This window comes from Acomys minous (genome assembly GCF_964271855.1).
Source record: "Acomys minous genome assembly, chromosome: 8".
NCBI lineage: Eukaryota > Metazoa > Chordata > Mammalia > Rodentia > Muridae > Acomys > Acomys minous.
Genome location: NC_140489.1, coordinates 30739396 through 30757751, shown reverse-complemented (window position 1 = coordinate 30757751; position 18356 = coordinate 30739396). Strand labels below are relative to the sequence as shown.

Here is an 18356-nt window from a genome sequence, read left to right as displayed (position 1 = left end):
TGTGAGTTCAAGGCCAGCCTGGTCTACAAAGTGAGTCCAGGACAGCCAGGCTACACAGAGAAACCCTGTCTTGAAAAAACAAAAACAAAAAAATCCGTATCTTAAAATTATCCAGAAAAAAAAAAAGAATGCTTACTTTTAATACAAATTCTACCATTTATCGAGTATTCTTTTGCAGTTTCACGTGTTTCCCTCTAAATGCGTTTTTCCCTGTGACAGAGCAAGTAGACTTAGCTCAGTCTCTGAATAGGACACCATGTTATAGAGAAAGCATGTGTTGTTAGTGTCTCTGTACTGAAAGGGACAGTTTTAAGCTCTCCATTAATGTTTCAAGGACTTTCTTGCATACACATCTTTTGGGCATATGTTCTGGCATACAGACGGAAACCTTTGGGTGTAATGAGTGGATACATCTGCCTTTGTGAAATTCACTCTGCATTTCCTGAAGAAGCCTACCAATGGACTGTCTCCTTAGTCAGAAGGGGATTAACCGAGATATTTGTGAACCAAATGGTTAAATGTATAGGTGTTGAAGTCACGGGGCACGGGTTCGAATCCTAGCTGTGACACCTGCCTACCCTCTTGTTCAGTGACCCTCACTCTCCTCATGCATAAACCACGAGTGGCTACATAGTTCAGCTTAGACGGTGATTCTGAAGATTACATGACTTACGACCTGAAACACCAGCGGGGATGTTCGGATGCGCTAATCACTAGTAGTTCACATTGATGGTGCAGTAGAACATCTTTCCAGATGTTGCTGCTTTTAGTTTCCTTCCTCTTCTATGAAATGCCAGATGTTAGATGGGGGTTTCTGTGTGGTTGTTAGGCCTTTGGTTTGTTGTTGTTGTTGTTGTTGTTTTGTTTTGTTTTAATTTTTAAACTTTTGTGCGGGGGTATTTTGCCTGCATGTATATCTGTGCACCACTTGCGTGTCTAGCGCCCATGGAAGCCAGAAGAGGGCAGTGGATCCCATGGAGCTAAAATTACAGATGGCTGTGAGCTACCATGGTCAAAAATGAACCTGGCTCCTCAGGAGAACAGTTGGTGCTCTTAACTGCTGAGCCATCTCTCCAGACTGAATGTTAGGTGTTTTTGTTTGTTTGTTTGTTTGTTTGTTTAATATTTATTTATTTGTTATTTTTATACTGTGCTCTGCCTGTAAGTATACTTGCAGGCCAGAAGAGGGCATCAGATCATGTTATAGATGGCTGTGAGCCACCATGTGCTTGGTGGGAATTGAACTCAGGACCTCTGGAAGAGCAGTCAGCATTCTTAACCTCTGAGCCATCTCTCCAGCCCAATGTTAGGCATTCCTAATATAGTAAAGGTATTCATATTTGATGTCAGATAGGAAGAAGAAGATGGTCAACACTCTCCCCCTATTCCTTGTGTCTACCTATTCACTTTAAGTACTTCATTGTGTGCATGTGTGTGTCCATGTGTGTCCATGCCACTGTGTTCCATCAGAGGGCCAGGGCTGGAAGATAGGGGAGGGCAAGGGAGCATGGCCTGGAGTGCATTGCTAACAAAGCACTTTCGCTCACTACAGGAAACAACTTAAAGGATGATTCTGCTGCCCTTTTATGCCAAGCCCTGTCGGTAAGAAGCATAGGGAATGTCCCTTGGGAAGTCTGGGTGACCTGGGAGACACACTGGGCAAAGCCACTTACATAGTTCGGGGGACAAATGTATGTCTTCCTCCTGTAAAAGCTCTAGCAAGTCATAGAGCTATCTGGGTCACAATTTCTCCCAGAAACCTTTAACAGTTAAATATTTTGTTTTGTTTTGTTTTTTGGAGACAGGGTTTCTCTGTGTAGCCTTGGCTGTCCTGGACTCGCTTTGTAGATCAGGCTGGTCTCGAACTCGCAGAGATCCACCTGTCCCTGCCTCTGGAGTTCTGGGATTACAGGGGTGAACCACTGCACCCGGCATCAGTTAATTTTTTTGTTGTTGTTAATGTGTAGGAAATCATTTGCTAAGAATGCCAACCCACCCAGTTTCAGGTACCTAGGAGCCCTCTATCATTCTGCCCCAGGGTTAACAGAAAGACTTATCATCAAAGACAAAAATGACCTTTTGCTAGGGCATGGTGGCCCATGTTTGTAATCCCAGAACTATGGAGGCTGAGGCGGAAGGATGGAGAGTTCAAAGCCAGCCTGTGCTACATAGTGACATCCTCTCTCAAGTTAAATACGTGGGTGAAAATAACCTCACTTTCTACAATTTGTTCCTCTAGTCCAATTACCGGATTAGGTCACTGAACCTCAGCAACAACCAGTTATCTGACACTGGAGGGGAGTACCTAGGACAGATGCTGGGTATGTCCTCGAAGAGGGGCGGGGCACAGTGGGCGGGGCACAGTGGGCGGGACACGCTGGGAGGAGTGATTGGGGAGGGGACCACTTAGAGATGGCTCTCCGCTTTTTAAATTTTTATTTATTTACTAATGATTTTTATATGTAAGGGTGTTTTTGCCTGCATGTATGTACATGTAGCACAAATGTGTCTGATGCCTATGAAGGGCAGAAGGACCGTTAGGTTCCCTGGAGCTGGAGTTGCAGATAGTTGTGAACCACACTGTATATTAATACTAGGAATTAGACCCAAGTCCTCTGCAAGATCATTCCGTGCTCTTAACCACTGAGCCATCTCCCTAGCCCTTTCACCTTTATGTTCAGCTTAGCCTTTGAATGCTTCCTTTGTGGGGTTTGTTTTGATGGCTTTTCTTTTGATTTAGTTAGTTGTTGTTGCTGATGGTGTGTTTCTGCTTTTCTGTTTGTTGGTTTGATTTTTTTTTATTTAAAAAGATTTATTTATTTATTATTTATTTATTATGTGTACAATGTTCTGCATGCATGCACACCTACAGGCCAGAAGTGGACACCAGATCTCATTATAGATGGTTATGAGCCACCATGTAGTTGCTGGGAATTGAACTCAGGACCCCTGGAAGAAAAGACAGTGCTCTTAACCTCTGAGCCATCTCTCCAGCCCTGATTTTTTTTTTTTGAAACAGTGTCTTACTATTACTGTACCCCAGGCTGGCCTGAACTTGAGGTCCTTCTGCTTCCGCCTTCCAAGTGTTTGGATCGTGTGTGTGTGTGTGTGTGTGTGTGTGTATGTGTGTGTGTGTATGTGTGTGTGTATGTGTGTGTGTGTGTTTGTGTTTGTGTCCTAAGTGCTCCCATTATAAAAGTGGTACAAATAGGGCAAAGCAAGCATCTGGATGGGAGAAGCTAATGTCGCCAGGGATTATCAGATCACATAGAGAAGCAGTGTGCCTGAGGGCTGGAGAGATGGCTCAGCAGTTAAGAGTGTCTGCTGCTCTTGTAAAGGACCAGTGTTCCCTTCCCAGCACCCCCAATCAGGCAGCTCACAAGCCCCTGTGACTCCAACTCCAGAGGATCAACACCCTCTTCTGGCCTCCTTGGGCAGCAACACACATATGGCATATAGTCACACAGATGCACACACTCCTGAGATAGCTCAGGAGTTAAGAGCAGAGGGCCCAAGTTTGGTTCCCAGCATCTACACCATGGTTAACAACCGTCTCTAACTCTGCTTCTGTACATCTGATGCCCTCTTTTGTCCTCCATGAACACCACGTGTACATGTGGTACATGTACATATGTGCAGGCAAAACATTCACACATAAGAGAAAAATTAATAAGTCTAATAATTTTAAAAATTGCATTTATAAAATAAAAAAATAAAAAGAATCCTTTAAAAAAAAAAAGAAGCAACCAGCTGGCATTGGGTAGACCTAAAACAATTCACATATTTTATAGAAATATATTAGACACATATACGTGGGCTGGAAAGATGGCTCAGTGGTTAAGAGCACTGTCTTCTCTTCTAGAGGTCCTGAGTTCAATTCCTAGCAACCACATGGTGGCTCACAGCCATCTATATATGATCTGATGCCCTCTTCTGGGTATAGGTGTACATGCAGCCAGAGCACTATATGCATAGTAAATAAATAAATCTTAAAAAGAAAGAAAGAAACATAAACTTGATAAAAGATGGCAAAGATGATCTTTTAGGATATTTTTTAAATTATAGAAATGTGTTTGCCGATTTAGATAATTATGTCCCAACTCCTTTAGATAATTGTATCCACAAGATGTGCTCTGTCTCTGTCTCTGTCTCTTTCTGTCTCTCTCTCTCTCTCTCTCTCTCTCTCTCTCTCTCTCTCTCTCTCTCTCTATGAGTCTTACATAATCCAAGCTGGCCTAGAAGTTGCTATGTATCTGCAGATGACCCTGACTTCCTGGTTCTCCCGACTCTGTCTTCTAAGCGCTAAGATGCAGGCATACGCCACCATGCCTAGTCAAACCCAAGGCCTCATACATGTTAGGCAAGCACTCTACTAATTAAGTCATGGCCCTCAGGGTCCCAGATGGACACTAAAGATATATGTCACTGTACTTGTGACACCAGGATAAACATTGATAAGAACGGAGCCTTCCGCGTTCTGTGCCCTCTTAGGTTGGGTCTCAGATTATACACCTCTTCATGGGAGAACATCTGTGACCACATAATCTTTACCAGGTAGATCGTGCCACTTGCCCTCAGTAGTAGAAGCGTGGGACTGTTTCATTGCACCTTTCCCACAATTAGGGGTCATCTTTCAATCTTTTGTTTGTTTTGTTTTGTTTTGTTTGTTTTGTTTTTTGAGACACAGTTTCTCTGTGCAGCCTTGGCTGTCCTGGACTCACTTTGTAGACCAGGCTGACTTCAAGCTCACAGCAATCCACCTGCCTCTGCCTCCCAAATGCTGGGAGTAAAGGTGTGCACTACCACACCACGCTCAATCTTATATCTAAGTAATAGAATTATCATCTTGTCAGGCATGTGGCACACAACTTTAATCCTAGCACTTGGAAGGCACAGATGGATCTCTGTGTGTTTCAGACCATCCAGAGCTACATAGTGAGACCCCATCTCTAAAAGAAGTTTTTCTTAAAGTTCTTAAAGCTTGCATTCCCATCTCCAGCGCTGCGGGTCTGAGGCTGGGTCTCGGGGATGTCGGGGGCTACTGAGCTGACTCTGTGTCCCTCCTAGCCCTCAATGTAGGGCTGCAGTCGCTAAACCTGAGCTGGAATCACTTCCACATTCGGGGAGCTGTTGCCCTGTGCAATGGTCTCCGGGTAAGTCACACTCTGGGAGGGAGGTGCGTTGAGCTGCTTCCTCCAGGTCTCCGTGGATTCGAGTGTACAGAGCTCAGGGTACCTTAGGCGTGGTTGAGCTTCCTTCCGTGACTCCTGGGTGTGCACTGCTTTTCAGAAATCCTCCCTACTGAGGCCTTTAGGGATTCTTTCGGAGGATAGTTCAGCTAAAGGACAGTGAGACGAGATCCCAAAAGGAATAAATCTCAAGAGGAGTTGAGCATGAGCCCCGCGTGGAGGGGACAGGGATGATTGCGTAGATCTGTCTCTACAAAGAAAGGCCAGGACAGCCAAGGCTACACAGAGAGACCCTGTCTCGATAAACCAAAAAAGAAAAGAAAATCTCTGAGCTGTGGGTTGGAGGGTGGAGAGGGGTGAAGGTGAGAGTCAGAGTTAGGCTGGGATGGGATGGGTTAAAGTAAGAGTTGTGGGAGGTGATGATAAGGGTGGGGGTTGGGTGGGAGTGATATTAAGGGTTAGGGTTCAGGTAGGTTAGGATGGGGGTGTGGGGTTGGGGATGGGATGGGGGTGGGGCTAGCCCGGGCATTTTCCTGGGTAAGTCTCGCTCCATCTTGATGCTAGTGCTGTTCCCTTCCCTGGAGACTAATGTGACCCTGAAGAAGCTGGACATCTCCATGAATGGCTTCGGGAATGAGGGCGCTCTGGCCCTGGGGGATGTCCTCAAAGTCAACAGCTGTCTGATCTACGTAGACGTCAGCAGGAACGGCATCACCAATGAGGGGGCCTCCAGAATCAGCAAGGGACTGGAATTGAATGAGACCCTCCAAGTGCTGAAGGTAGACCCACAGAACTGAGCTGCTGCCTTCGTATGTGTGTCTGTGAGCATGTGTGTCTGCCTATGTGTCTGTGAGCATGTGTCCATGAAGAGTGTGTGTGTGTGTGTGTGTGTGTGTGTGTGTGTGTGTGTGTGTGTGTAATCCAGGGAAGCAGAGCAATAGAATTAGACTGGATACTGCTAGGGAGGATCATCCACAGTACTTGTACTTCTGTGTGCAATGCACATGTTTGTGCCCGTGCGATGGACCCAGGGCTGCCTCAGCTCTCTGGTGACACACATGCTTCTAAACAGGTCTTCCCTCCTGCCACCTGGGTCTCTCTTGGGATTCCCGTCACACTAAAGCCACATTATGCTCTGGGGGTACTAATCCTAGATCCCTTAAATGGTTTCTTGCGTTCCAGTCCAGTCCTCTGCAGCCTCAGCTCGCCCCTGCTCTCCCTCCACGGCATTCCCTGGCCTCTAGTCTCCTCCTCTCCTTCTTAACTCATGCCTGCTCTGCTGATGAGCATGGCACACAAAGGTCCGCGACAACCTGCAACCTCCTGAACTAGGGGGCTGTTGCCAGAACTCTCCCCTCCACTCCCTGCAGAACCTGCGGGGGCTCCTAACCCTGCACCCAGGTGAGTGTGAAATCTTCCTAAGGATAAGGATGTTCGGCGGTCACTAGCCACAATCGTACCCCTCACGTCTAGCATGGTGCTGGATGCACAGTGACTCTGTAGTAAGTAGATGGATGGGTGGATGGATGGATGGATGGGTGGATGGATGGGTGGATGGGTGGATGGATGGATGGGTGGATGGATGGATGGATGGATGGGTGGGTGGATGGATGGATGGGTGGATGGGTGGATGGATGGGTGGGTGGATGGATGGATGGATGGATGGGTGGATGGGTGGATGGATGGGTGGATGGATGGGTGGATGGATGGATGGGTGGATGGATGGATGGATGGGTGGATGGATGGGTGGATGGGTGGATGGATGGATGGATGGATGGATGGATGGATGGGTGGGTGGATGGATGGATGGATGGATGGATGGGTGGGTGGATGGGTGGATGGGTGGATGGATGGATGGGTGGATGGGTGGATGGATGGGTGGATGGATGGATGGGTGGATGGATGGGTGGATGAGTGGATGGATGGATGGATGGATGGATGGATGGATGGATGAGTGGATGGATGGATGGGTGGATGGATGGGTGGGTGGATGGATGGATGGATGGATGAATATTTCATTGTAAACTAGCTTACCTGGAGAAACTTCTTGTGACACAGGCTGTTGGATAGTTTGAAAACAGATGGTGAGCCTTCTGTTCTCCTCTCGCTGGGCTCTTTCAAAACACACCCTACATCAGATGATGCAATAATTCATCAATCCTGACCCAGTGTAGCCAGTTATCTCTGCCAGCTCCACTTTCCAGATGGGAAGGCAGAGGCTAAGTAACTACGAAGAGAGTGGCCACTCATATCTGGCTTTCTAAGACCTTTCTAACACACACATACATACATACACACACACACACACACACACACACACACACACACACACACACACAAGCACACACACACAGCCGATGGGATGATGGAGGCACAACAGGTGTTGAGATCTTATTGATGGAGGAGTAAGCATGAGAAAACTGAAGATGAGCCTTCTGTCTGAGGTGCTCTTATAAGAGGACAAGAAGAAGCCAGACTCTTGCAGAGGGAATATGTTAGTAGCCAAAATAACTAGACCGACCATGTAGGATCGGGAAAAACTAGGAGTCCCAGCTGGAGGGGAATGGGACCACACGACTCAGAGAGGTGGGCCAGGCTGTGAGTAACAGCCTCCAGGTCCAGTGGAACCAAGGGCTGTTGGAAGACCCTGAACCTTTTTAAAGGTACTTTTGGCTAAGAAGTCAGGCTGCCAGGATGGCGCAGGAGGTAAAGGCACGCCCTGCCAGGCCTCACAACCTGAGTTCGATCCCCAGAACCACATGTTGGGGGAAAAAATTGACTCCTGCAAATTGTTCTCTGACTTCCACATGCACACTATGGCATACACGTGTATATACACACAGACATACATACATACACATGCACACACACAAATCATTTTTAATTTCTTAAATGAAAGAAAAAACAGAAAAGGAAAGCCCCACAAGAAGTACCTTTTGTTCTCCACACTCATCCTCCTCTGTCTCCAGATTTGGGAAGCTAAGAAATTTCCCTGGGAAATGGGTCCCACAAAGGCCAGGTGCCAAGTTGCATACACTCAGAAATTTTCTCACCAGAGATCATCAGAGCCTGGGAAACTGGCACACAGTAAACGCTCAGTAAAACCTGTGGCCTCCCTCCTAATACAGCCACCTGAAAGGGCCTTCAATAGCCACAGCCACCACCCATTCTCTGCTTGCTACTGCACTGGGAACTTTCTCAGGTGCTTTGGCTGAATTATTAGGTTGGACCCTTGGAACATCCTCTGTGGTGACAGGTACAAAGAGGCCAGCGAGTCAAGCCCAAGCCGCATGCTCCCTTCTCCTCACTCCCATCCATGCTTCACTGGCTCTCATCACCCTTGTAATAATAACCTAAGCCCACAAGGTCCTCCATGTTACAACCTTTTCTGGCTCTAGGGCCTCCTCCTCCTCTCTGCGCCCACTTATGGACCATGTGCTATCACCCCACCCCCATGCTCCTCCCTCCAGCACACCTTCACCCTTGCCGGCTCTTTTCTTCTTCGGTGAATCTTTCCTCCTCCCCATCTCTGCTCCTGCTCCTCCTTCAGATATGATTAGTCCTCCCTCATCCCAGCAAGGCTTCCCTCAAGGATCCCCTACCTGTGCTGGACCCTCCTTTTTTGCTTCTGCAGTATGTCCCTCTGTCATCAAACATGGAAGAATGAGTGGATGGATGGGTGAGTAGATGGGTGGATGGATGGGTGGTTGGGCAAGTGGATGAATGGATGGATGGTTGAGGAGATGGTTGGATGGGTGGATGGATGACTAGTTGGATAGGTGGATGAATGGTGGTTGGATGGGTGAGTGGATGGTTGGATGGGTAGATGGATGGGTGAGTGGACGAGTGGATGAATGGATGGATGGGTGAGTGGATGTTTGGATGGGTGGATGGCTGAGTGGATGGTTATATGGGTGGACGGATGGGTGGTTGAATGAGTGGATGAACGGACAGATGGGTGAGTGGATGGTTGGATGGTTGGATGGATTGATGGATGGGTGGATAGATGGGTGTATGGATTGATGGATGGGTGGTTGGGTGGGTGGATGAATGGATGGATGGCTGATGGGAGAGACTGATGAGTGGGTAGGTGGATTAATGAATGGATGGTGAGAAAGACTTATTAGTGGATGCATGAATAGATGAATGGAAGGTGAGCTGGAATAATGAGTAGAGGAATGGATGGGCAACAGATGGAGGAAGGGATGGACTTGTGGATTATGGGTGCATAGATAAATGAGTGCTGAGTGGTGAGTGGAAAGACGGAAGCATTCCCACAGATGGACAGGAATGATACACAGGAGTCTAGGAGGGAGGTAGAGGTTGTGATTTGATGGCGAAGGCGAAGTTGCACTCTAACACAGCCTCTCCTGCTCCCATCTCAGCCTCCTCCCACTGTGCCCTTCTCCCACAGCTTTTCCTGAATCCTATGAGTATGGAGGGGGCAGTGCTTCTTATCATGTCAATCAAGAGGAACCCCAAATCCAGGATGGAAGAGCTTGACATTTCTGTAAGTGATCACCAGTGTCACCAGCTGTGTCCCTCACAGGCTCTCACATGCAAGAGGCAAGGGGCTAAGTGATGGGAATAGCATCACAATGTGAAATAATTTACTCAATCCTGGGAACCCCAGAAATGAGCCCCTAAGGGTATCAGAGGAAAACAAAACAAAACAAGAAAACAAAAAAAGCAAGGTGGAGGACTCCAGAACAGAGTTTGTAGACTACCAAATTCAGTAATAAGCAGACTGAGTCTCAGAACATTCTAGAATCCCCCCCAAAATTTTTTTCAGCTCTCGCTGGCCTGAAACTTACTATATAGAGCAGGCTAGCATCAAATTCACAGAGATCAGCCTGCCTCTGCCTCCCAGTGTGCCACAGACCCGGCCAGAATCCCAGGATCTTTAGGACCCTCCTCATAAACGAGTTTTTGTTTCATGACCTGTGGCCTGTTATGCTCAGAGTTGCCCCTGTAGGTGATCCCTTCAGAGCCTCTTCCCCCGTGAGTCTCAGGCTGTGGTGAATTGATATTTAAACCTAACCATCATGAGGGTGGGGCCTCACACTCCGTCCCTCTGTAGCACAGACTTTCCCTCGTTTCCCACTTTGCCTACCAGGAATCTGAAACACAGCCATTAGGTCATTTGCCCAGGACCCCATAGCAAATGGGAAACACCCAGAAGTAAGCCAGTGCCCTGCCTCCTCCTCTCCCTCTGTGAAGGTAGTGAGAATCCATTTCACTGCCTAACGTTTCACAATGGTGTTTTGTAAGATTACCCTATGACCCACAGTGATCAGAGTCACGGGATTTTGAATATCTGAAACCAAATGCCTCTCTCCTTGAAGACACTGCTGTTGTTCTTCACTCCCGGTTCTTCACCTGCCCCTCCCTGCTCCTCCTGTTCCTGAATCTTTCTCCTCAGAGGCCCCATCTCTCCACACTCACACTATAGCCGTGACTGCACCAGGACACAAAGCCCCTCGGCCCCCACCCACACTGCCCCAGAGTCTCAGCCACATTCAGGTTTCATAGCCATTTGCACACCTGACCCCGGCAGGTGAGAGGCATGGATGCAGGCTTGGTATCCTTGAGGGAACCTTTAGCCATCACTGCTTAGGGCTTAGATGGCACAGGGGTCCCTGAGCCGTGACCTAACCACCTGCCAGAGCCAATAGACTGAGTTAGCCAGTTGGTCTCTTTTCTGACACTGTGACGAAATGACTGGAGCCAGTATGTTATAAAGAAAGGATTGCTATTTAGTTCACATTTCCAGAGGCTGAATGACCCTGAAGCACAGCACCAGCTCTAGTGAGGGCTCTCTTGATCACCTTACCCTTCAGCAGATGGAGTCATGGTGGTCTCACACAGGGGAAGGAAAGGACACTGCATGGAGAGACAGGAAGCCAGAGGTTGAGTCTTACGCACTGACAACTCCTCCCCCTCTTCCTCTTCCTCCTCCTCCTCCTCTTTTGATTGTTTTTTGGGACAGGGTCTTTCTGTGTAGAACTGGCTGTCTTCAGACTTGCTCCGTAGACCAGGCTGACCTCAAACTCCCAGGTCAGCCTCCCCTTTCCTCCCTCCCCTCCCCCCACCTACCATTCCCCGATTCCTCACCCTGCCACCCTGAGCACCAGGGGTCCTACCCACTTGTCAACGATGGTGCCATAACTTTAAATGGTCCTGGGATCCCTGCTTTGTAGACACTGCTAAGACCAGATTCCCTGCAAGGCCTTCAGCCCTGAAGCTGGAGTTCAGTCCTTTGCAAAGGCAAAGGGTGCTCAGCACCACACCAAAGAAAGCGAGGCTTGCCTAGCAAATAGAGAGCAAGCTGGACCACTCTTCCAAAGGACACACATTCTCCGTGGCCTGGAAGCCAGCTCTGACTTCTTCCGAAAGAAAAGTTTCTATTTCACTGTGAGCCGTAGCAAGACGGTCCGCATCGGGGAGCCTGGGAACCAGCTCTGAAGAACATCGTCCACACAGATGTGGACCTGTCAAGGTCTCTGCTTACGCAGAGAGCCTCTGATCGCTGTCATTGTGCCCTGTCCATCAAATGTGGGCACTTACAGTTGCTGTCTCAGGCAGAGCTGAGTTGATAGCTTGTGACAAACAAGCCTCTCAGACATAATGGAAACATCTAATCAAAATCTCTTAGGAGACCTGGGCATCTTGACACATGCCTATAATCCCAGGGCTCAGGAGGCTAAAGCAGATGGGTAACCATGCATTCCTATGCTCATCCTCAATAGTGAGCTCAAGGCCAGTCCAGGCTGCAAAGTAAGACTATACATAAATAAATACATACATACATACATACACACACACACACATGTTTATATATAATAAATGTAACATAAATATAATTTTTAAATTTGGGAAACTTAACAGATCAAGTCACAAGCTACATAACAGCAGAATGGCGTTGAGGATGTAGCTAAATTTGGTAGACTGCTTGTCCAGGCCGCACAAAGTTTGGATTCTGTGCCTAGCACCCGCTAAAACTGGCCATAACGAAACATGCCTATAATCCCAGCACTTGGGAGGTGGAGACAGGAGGATCACTATGAGTCCAAGACCAGTCTGGATGCCATCCAAGACTGTACTAGATTATAGAATGGGACGCCGTCTCAAAAATTAACCCATGACATTTACAAGTCAGTCACAAGCTGGAAAACACTATCCACACCAGCTCAGAAACAGAACAAACCAGAAAGAGCTGAAGTGCCTGAACGTGGGTTGGCAGAGAGGGACGGGTACTCTGGTCAGCAGGCAAATGGCACGATGACAGCACGCCCACTGTGGTCCCCCTCTCCCTGCTGCAGAACATTATGGTATCAGAGCAATTTGTGAAAATCCTGGATGGGGTTTGTGCCGTTCACCCCCAGCTGGATGTAATATACAAGGGACTGCAGGGTCTTTCCGGCTTTAAAAACAACTTCCTGTGGGCAAACCCCATAAAGCTGATCCAGGTGAGTCCTGCTCCCCACCCCCTTAGAGCCCCAGAGAGCTCTGGAGGAAGCTGCCACATGCCCCGAAATCACCCATCCAGTACTGGCTCTCTCTGATTGTCTGTGATCTCTCCTCCTCCTCCTCCTCCTCCTCCTCCTCCTCCTCCTCCTCCTCCTCCTCCTCTTCCTCCTCCTCCTCCTCCTTTTTTTTGGGGGGGGGGTTGAGACAGGGTTTCTTTGTGTAGCCTTGATTGTCCTGGACTCACTTTGTAGATCAGGCTGGCCTCGAACTCACAGCGATCCGCCTGCCTCCGCCTCCCAAGTGCTGGGATTAAAGGCGTGGGCCACCACCGCCTGGCTCTTCTTCTGATTTTTGAAATAATATTTCTCTGTGTAGCCTGGCTGTCCTGGAATTCACTATGTAGACCAGCGTGGCCTCGAACTCACAGCTATCTTCCTGCCTCTGCCTCCCAAGTGCTGGCATTAAAGGAGTGTGCCACCACTGCCCGACTCCACGTGATCCTTCCTAATAAGGTCCCTTGCATGGAGACCTGGAAGATTGCCCTCTCATATTGGGTCCCTGAATACTGCCTCATCCCAAAGGAGGGAAGAGCTGAGATCTGGTGGAAGTAGGGGGTGAAGGCACAGGATAGAGTCCACCACCAACAAAGGCAATCGCTGAGGCCTTCTGTGCCTCAGTACTTTCATCTGTAAAATGGGAACAAACTAGAAGGGTGGCTGTAACCACCAAATTACTTAATAGGTATGAGGCGCTCAGAGCAGTGCCTGAGCGTAAGTGCCCAGTGTTCTCTGAGGCTGGATGTGGAGACACCCCATGTTTGCCAGAGTCCTTTATTTCTCAGAACACACCTGACTTGAGTCCTCTCTTAGTTTGTCTCCAGAAAAATCACAACAGGTAGGTATGATTGTGACATTTTAGAATCAAGTGACTACTGAAGCCTGAAGGAGTGTTGCATCCTGGGTAAGGTGTTTCTCAGGTATGCCTGTTGCATCCTGGGTAAGGTGTTTCTCAGGTATGTCTGTTGCATCCTGGGTAAGGTGTTTCTCAGGTTTGTCTGCTCCTCTGCTGCCTGCCAGCTGGGGGTGCCGTGCAAATGCAGCTTCTGTGTGTATACCCCATCAGCCTGCTTCCTGCCTCTGATTGGTCCTCTCTGTGCCCCAGTTTCCAAAACTAAATTTAAAAGGGTCTTACATGAAAATTATTATGTGCGGGGCTGGAGAGATGGCTCAGTGGTTAAGGCCACTGACTGCTTTTCAGAGGATCCCTGGTTCAAATCCCAGCACCCACATGGCAGCTCACAACTGTCTATAACTCCAAGATCTGACACTCTCACATAGACATACATGCAGGCAAAAACACCAACCCACATAAAATAAGTGTAAATAAAAATTCTTTTTTAAAAAATTATGTGCAAGATTCAGGAAGGCAAAGGTATCAGGTTTGTTTAGAAAGAAAATGACTGCATAGGAACCAGAGGAAATGGGTTTTACACAGGAAGACATATGCAGAGCAACAGTCCCACCTCTTGTTTTAAAAGAATATAGAAATGGAGGGTGACATGAGCAGGAGGAACTGACGCCTCGGGGACAGACTGACAGATGCCACAGGGTCTCAGGAGCAGCAAAAACAAAACAAATTTAAATTTGAGTATAAACCTCAAGTGCCTGGGCAACCGAGGCCAGCCTGAGCAACTTACTGAGACCCTGCCTCTGAATACTAAGTAAAAAGAGGGATAGCTCATGGTAACACATTTAACATGTGTGCAATCCCAGGTTCAATCCCCCAACACTACAAAGAAAAGAGGGAGCGTATAGAAGAAAGAATCCTCAGGTAGAGACCAAATAAGACATCTGTATAAACTATAGTTGGGGAGAGGGAACCAACCGTGTGGCTGAAAAGATGGGGCAGACAGTAATGGCCAATAGAAAATGTCACAGGAGAAAAGTGATGAAAGCGACAGTGGCCACAAACTTCATCAGAACCCAAGTCATAGACACCCCAGGATGAGGAAAGAGAAAAAGGACTTCCTGGCAGAGGTGGGGCTGGGGAAGGAAGGCCCCGGGAGAATAGGATTAGCGTGAGCAGAGCATCGAGCATGGAAGACAGTTCTAGCAAGATGATGCCTGCCATGGGAACAGGGAGAGCCTGACACGAAGATGGAGTGCAGGCAGCCTTTAGGGGGACTCCAGGTAGGGTTCCTCCATCTGAGGAAACCTGGGACTCCAGACTCATAAAGAAGTTTAAAAGACAAAGCTGGCCAGAGAGGCTGGGCCAGATATGGTATCCCCAACTTTCAGACCTTGAGTTGGGGTTTGAGTTCATCTGGCATAAGGGAGTCACAAGCTCTGTTGAGCCATGGAAGTAATGAGGATCCACCAGGACTGAGGGGTGACCTGACTAGGGGGAGTGACATCAAAGGATATAAATAGAAATAGATAGACTACATTTAAGGTTTCCTGGCAAAACACTTCTCCATGTGGACCTTTGTGGGGGTACTGTGAGGACCCTAGGGGTGCCTAGGGCCTGTCCAACCAATCATACTGCAAGACTGTGTTTTAGTTGTGTGGTCTCTCAGCTAAGAGAAGCCCCATCCCCCACCCTCAGAGCACCAATGGCACAAGTATTAAGAGGCCATTTCTCTGGTCACTGTCCAACCGTACTCCTGTGGTACTGAGGCAGCCTAGCTTTAGTGTCCCTGTGTGAAGTCAGGGAAGGGATGGACTGAGTGGTGCCTCTGTTGGGTTGGGCTGAAGTTGCTGGAAGGACCCATCCCTCCCCTGCCTGCACCTGATACTTGCTCTAAAAAGCACAGATACCTCAAGCGGGCATTTCTGGGCCCAGGAGTTTGGGCCTCTTTTGAGGGGGGGACAAGATGTGATAGCCGTAATTAAGCCAACTGCTTGTTGCTCGCATCTCCTGCTTCTCTCAGAACTATATAGACCAACAGAAGATGTCATTTGGGGAGTTCTTCAAGAGCTTGAACCCCTCAGGATCAATGACGATGTCTGTGGGGGACTTCCGGAAAGCCATGATACAGGTGTGCTGATCCCCAAAGACTCTGGGTGGTGTAGGGTAGAGGGTGGACAGGCAGCCATAGGCTTGCGTCTCATCCTGCTCTCTAGGATTGCTTGAGGACATAGCCCTCACTTCCCTAGACCCAGAGGGAAACTCAACACCTCCCTTAACTCCTTTCTCAAATCTCCATCATGTGGCCTGATGCCATTCCTCACCCCAGATGATCAAGTTCATCTCCGAGGCCTTTCCCCCACCGCGTGTGGCTCCTAGGAAGAAGAGAGTGGGAGAAAAGACTGTTTCCTCATAGTTCCCACATCCTCCCTTTAGCCGTACCAGCCTACCTGAACCCCACATGCCCTCTTATCAATATAGTGGATATGTACTGGAGGTCCCCTGAAATGTATGCACGAAGGGATTAATTGTGACAGCATCCTAAGGCCTTAGACCCAGGTCTAGGGAGCCTGGGCAAGGTTGAATGTTTAGTTCCAGAACCCATAGGGCAAGAGGGCTGACCAAGGACCAGGGTGCTTGGAGCAAGAACATCCCTCTATGGTAAAGACCACAGCTCAGTCCACTTCAGCAGGCCACCCATTGCCTCTGAATCCTTAGCCCTTGTCTCTCCTCCGAAGCAGAGGTCCTCCGGGGGCCGGATGATGCTGTGGAAAGCAGCTGCCCCCCAGTACCTCGCTGTGGTAGGTGTAGCCACCTCTGAGCCCTCAGCTGCCACCAGTGGTCCCAGGAGGAGTTCCCAGAGACAGGATGGGGGTCACTGGGTGTGAAGGGGCAAAGGGCTGCATAACTCATTACATCCACCTTCTCAGCAAAACAAGGTCCCCATCAACCGGTACCAGGTCAGGGAGCTGATAAAGAAGCTGGGTGAGAAGAAAGGAATGGTGAACTTCAGGTGAGCACGGCCTTCGCTCAGCCCCATCCCCCACCCCCGCCGAAGGGCCCCAGTGGGATGCAGGCGTGTCATCCCTGGGACCACCCCATCTCTGTGAGATGGAGTACACTACCTACGGTACCCCAGATGCCTCCTCCCAGAGCCCACAGTTCACCATCTTTCTCATCCATCTCAGTTCACTGATGTAGCAAGACACTGAGACCCACGGCTGAAGAACTCCAGCCCACATGACACAGGGACAATGCTCGGGCCTCCAAGGTGAGAACAGGAGGAACTAGGGGTGGGGTACGCAGGGGCCTGAGGGAGGCATCGGTTGAGCAGTGCTTCAGCTAGGCCTGGCAAGACGAGTAGACACACGTGCCATGCTTCCACTTAGAGGTCAAGAACAACTTATGGGAGTGAGTTCATCACTCCCGTGACATGGCTTCTGGGGATGAAATTCAGGGTGTTTGTGGCTTCCGGAAAGGGCCATTAACTGCTGAACCATCTTGCTGGGGTTTTTTTTTGGGGGGGTGGTTCTGTGTGTGTGTGTGTATGTGTGTGTCTCTGCATCTGTGTGTGTCTGTGTGTGTGTCTGTGTGTGTGTGTATCTGTGTGTGTGTCTGTATATCTGTGTGAATGTCTATGTGTGTGTCTGTGTGTGTGTCTATATGTGTGTGTCTCTGCATCTGTGTGTGTCTGTGTGTTTGTCTGTGTGTGTGTCTGTGTGTGGGTGTCTCTGTATGTAACTGTGTGTCTGTCTGTCTGTCTGTGTGTGTCTGTATGTCTGTGTGTGTGTGTCTGTATGTGTCTGTGTGTCTGTATGTCTGTGTGTCTGTGTGTGTGTCTGTATGTGTGTGTGTGTGTCTCTGTGTATGTGTCTCTGTGTATGTGTCTCTGTGTATGTGTCTGTGTGTGCTTCTGTGTCTGTGTGTATGTGTCTGTGTGTGCTTCTGTGTGTGTCTCTGTGTGTGTGTCTATATGTGTATGTCTGTGTGTGTGTCTATGTGTGTGTGTCTGTATGTGTGTGTCTGTGTATGTGTGCCTATGTGTGTGTGTCTCTATGTACCTGTGTGTGTCTGTGTGTGTGTATCTGTGTGTGTGTGTGTGCGTGTATGTGTATGTGTCTGTGTGTATGTTTCTCTGTGTGTGTCTCTGTGAATCTGTGTGTGTGTCTGTGTATGTGTGTCTATATGTGTGTGTGTGTATGATCTGAACTCAGGTCCTCGTGCTTGCATGGAGGCACCTTACCTCCCAGCCTAGCAGTCATCCTTATTCCCTTTCCTTTCAATCCAGTTTCTTAAAAGCCTGGAAGTCACAACAGCCAGTCAGGTCTGAGAGAAGCTCCAACAAGAGATGTCCTGGCAACTTCTGGTGGCTGAGAGATTAAACTGATGGTCAGATGGACAGATGCCATGACCAGGGCTAAGTGTGAGCAAATAAAGTCTGGCTTGATTGCGGTCACCCCTGTGCTGCCAATGTCCCCCCTTCAGTGGGGGGAACACTCAAGGTATGGAAACTCTCAGGGGATACAGTCTAGGTGGTCTCACACACACACACACGCTATAAAAATATTTAGGTCTTGAGACGAGACAGACAAATCTAGGTGTGGTGGCTCATACCAGCAATCCCAGCTCTCTGGAGGCCAAGACAGAAAAGTTTATTGCCACAAGTTTGAGGTTAGCTTAGCTTATATAGCAAGTCCCAGGCCAGTCTCAAACAAACAAACAAAACCAGAAGGGGCCAGAGAGTTGGCTCAGGATTTAAGAGTATCATGTCACGCACATACCTGCACTCAC

At 48.6% G+C, this 18356-nt stretch overlaps 1 protein-coding gene across 3 annotated transcripts in view; it reads left to right on the top strand.

Moving 5' to 3' along the window:
* The window catches only part of LRRC74A (leucine rich repeat containing 74A), a 43638-nt gene extending 25588 nt beyond the window's left edge, over nucleotides 1-18050 (top strand). The window contains exons 6-15 of one of the 3 annotated variants that reach the window (XM_084792702.1): nucleotides 1553-1602; nucleotides 2240-2321; nucleotides 5068-5153; nucleotides 5774-5968; nucleotides 9604-9699; nucleotides 12512-12658; nucleotides 15589-15696; nucleotides 16496-16578; nucleotides 16754-16836; nucleotides 17854-18050. In XM_084792702.1, the coding sequence (XP_084648828.1) occupies nucleotides 1553-1602; nucleotides 2240-2321; nucleotides 5068-5153; nucleotides 5774-5968; nucleotides 9604-9699; nucleotides 12512-12658; nucleotides 15589-15696; nucleotides 16496-16578; nucleotides 16754-16766 (860 nt within the window). In that variant the 3' untranslated portion in view covers nucleotides 16767-16836; nucleotides 17854-18050. The remainder of the gene's footprint in view (nucleotides 1-1552; nucleotides 1603-2239; nucleotides 2322-5067; nucleotides 5154-5773; nucleotides 5969-9603; nucleotides 9700-12511; nucleotides 12659-15588; nucleotides 15697-16495; nucleotides 16579-16753; nucleotides 16837-17853) is intronic. The other 2 variants (XM_084792703.1, XM_084792701.1) reach the window with 2 other exon arrangements.
* The last annotated feature ends 306 nt before the right edge of the window (nucleotides 18051-18356 follow it).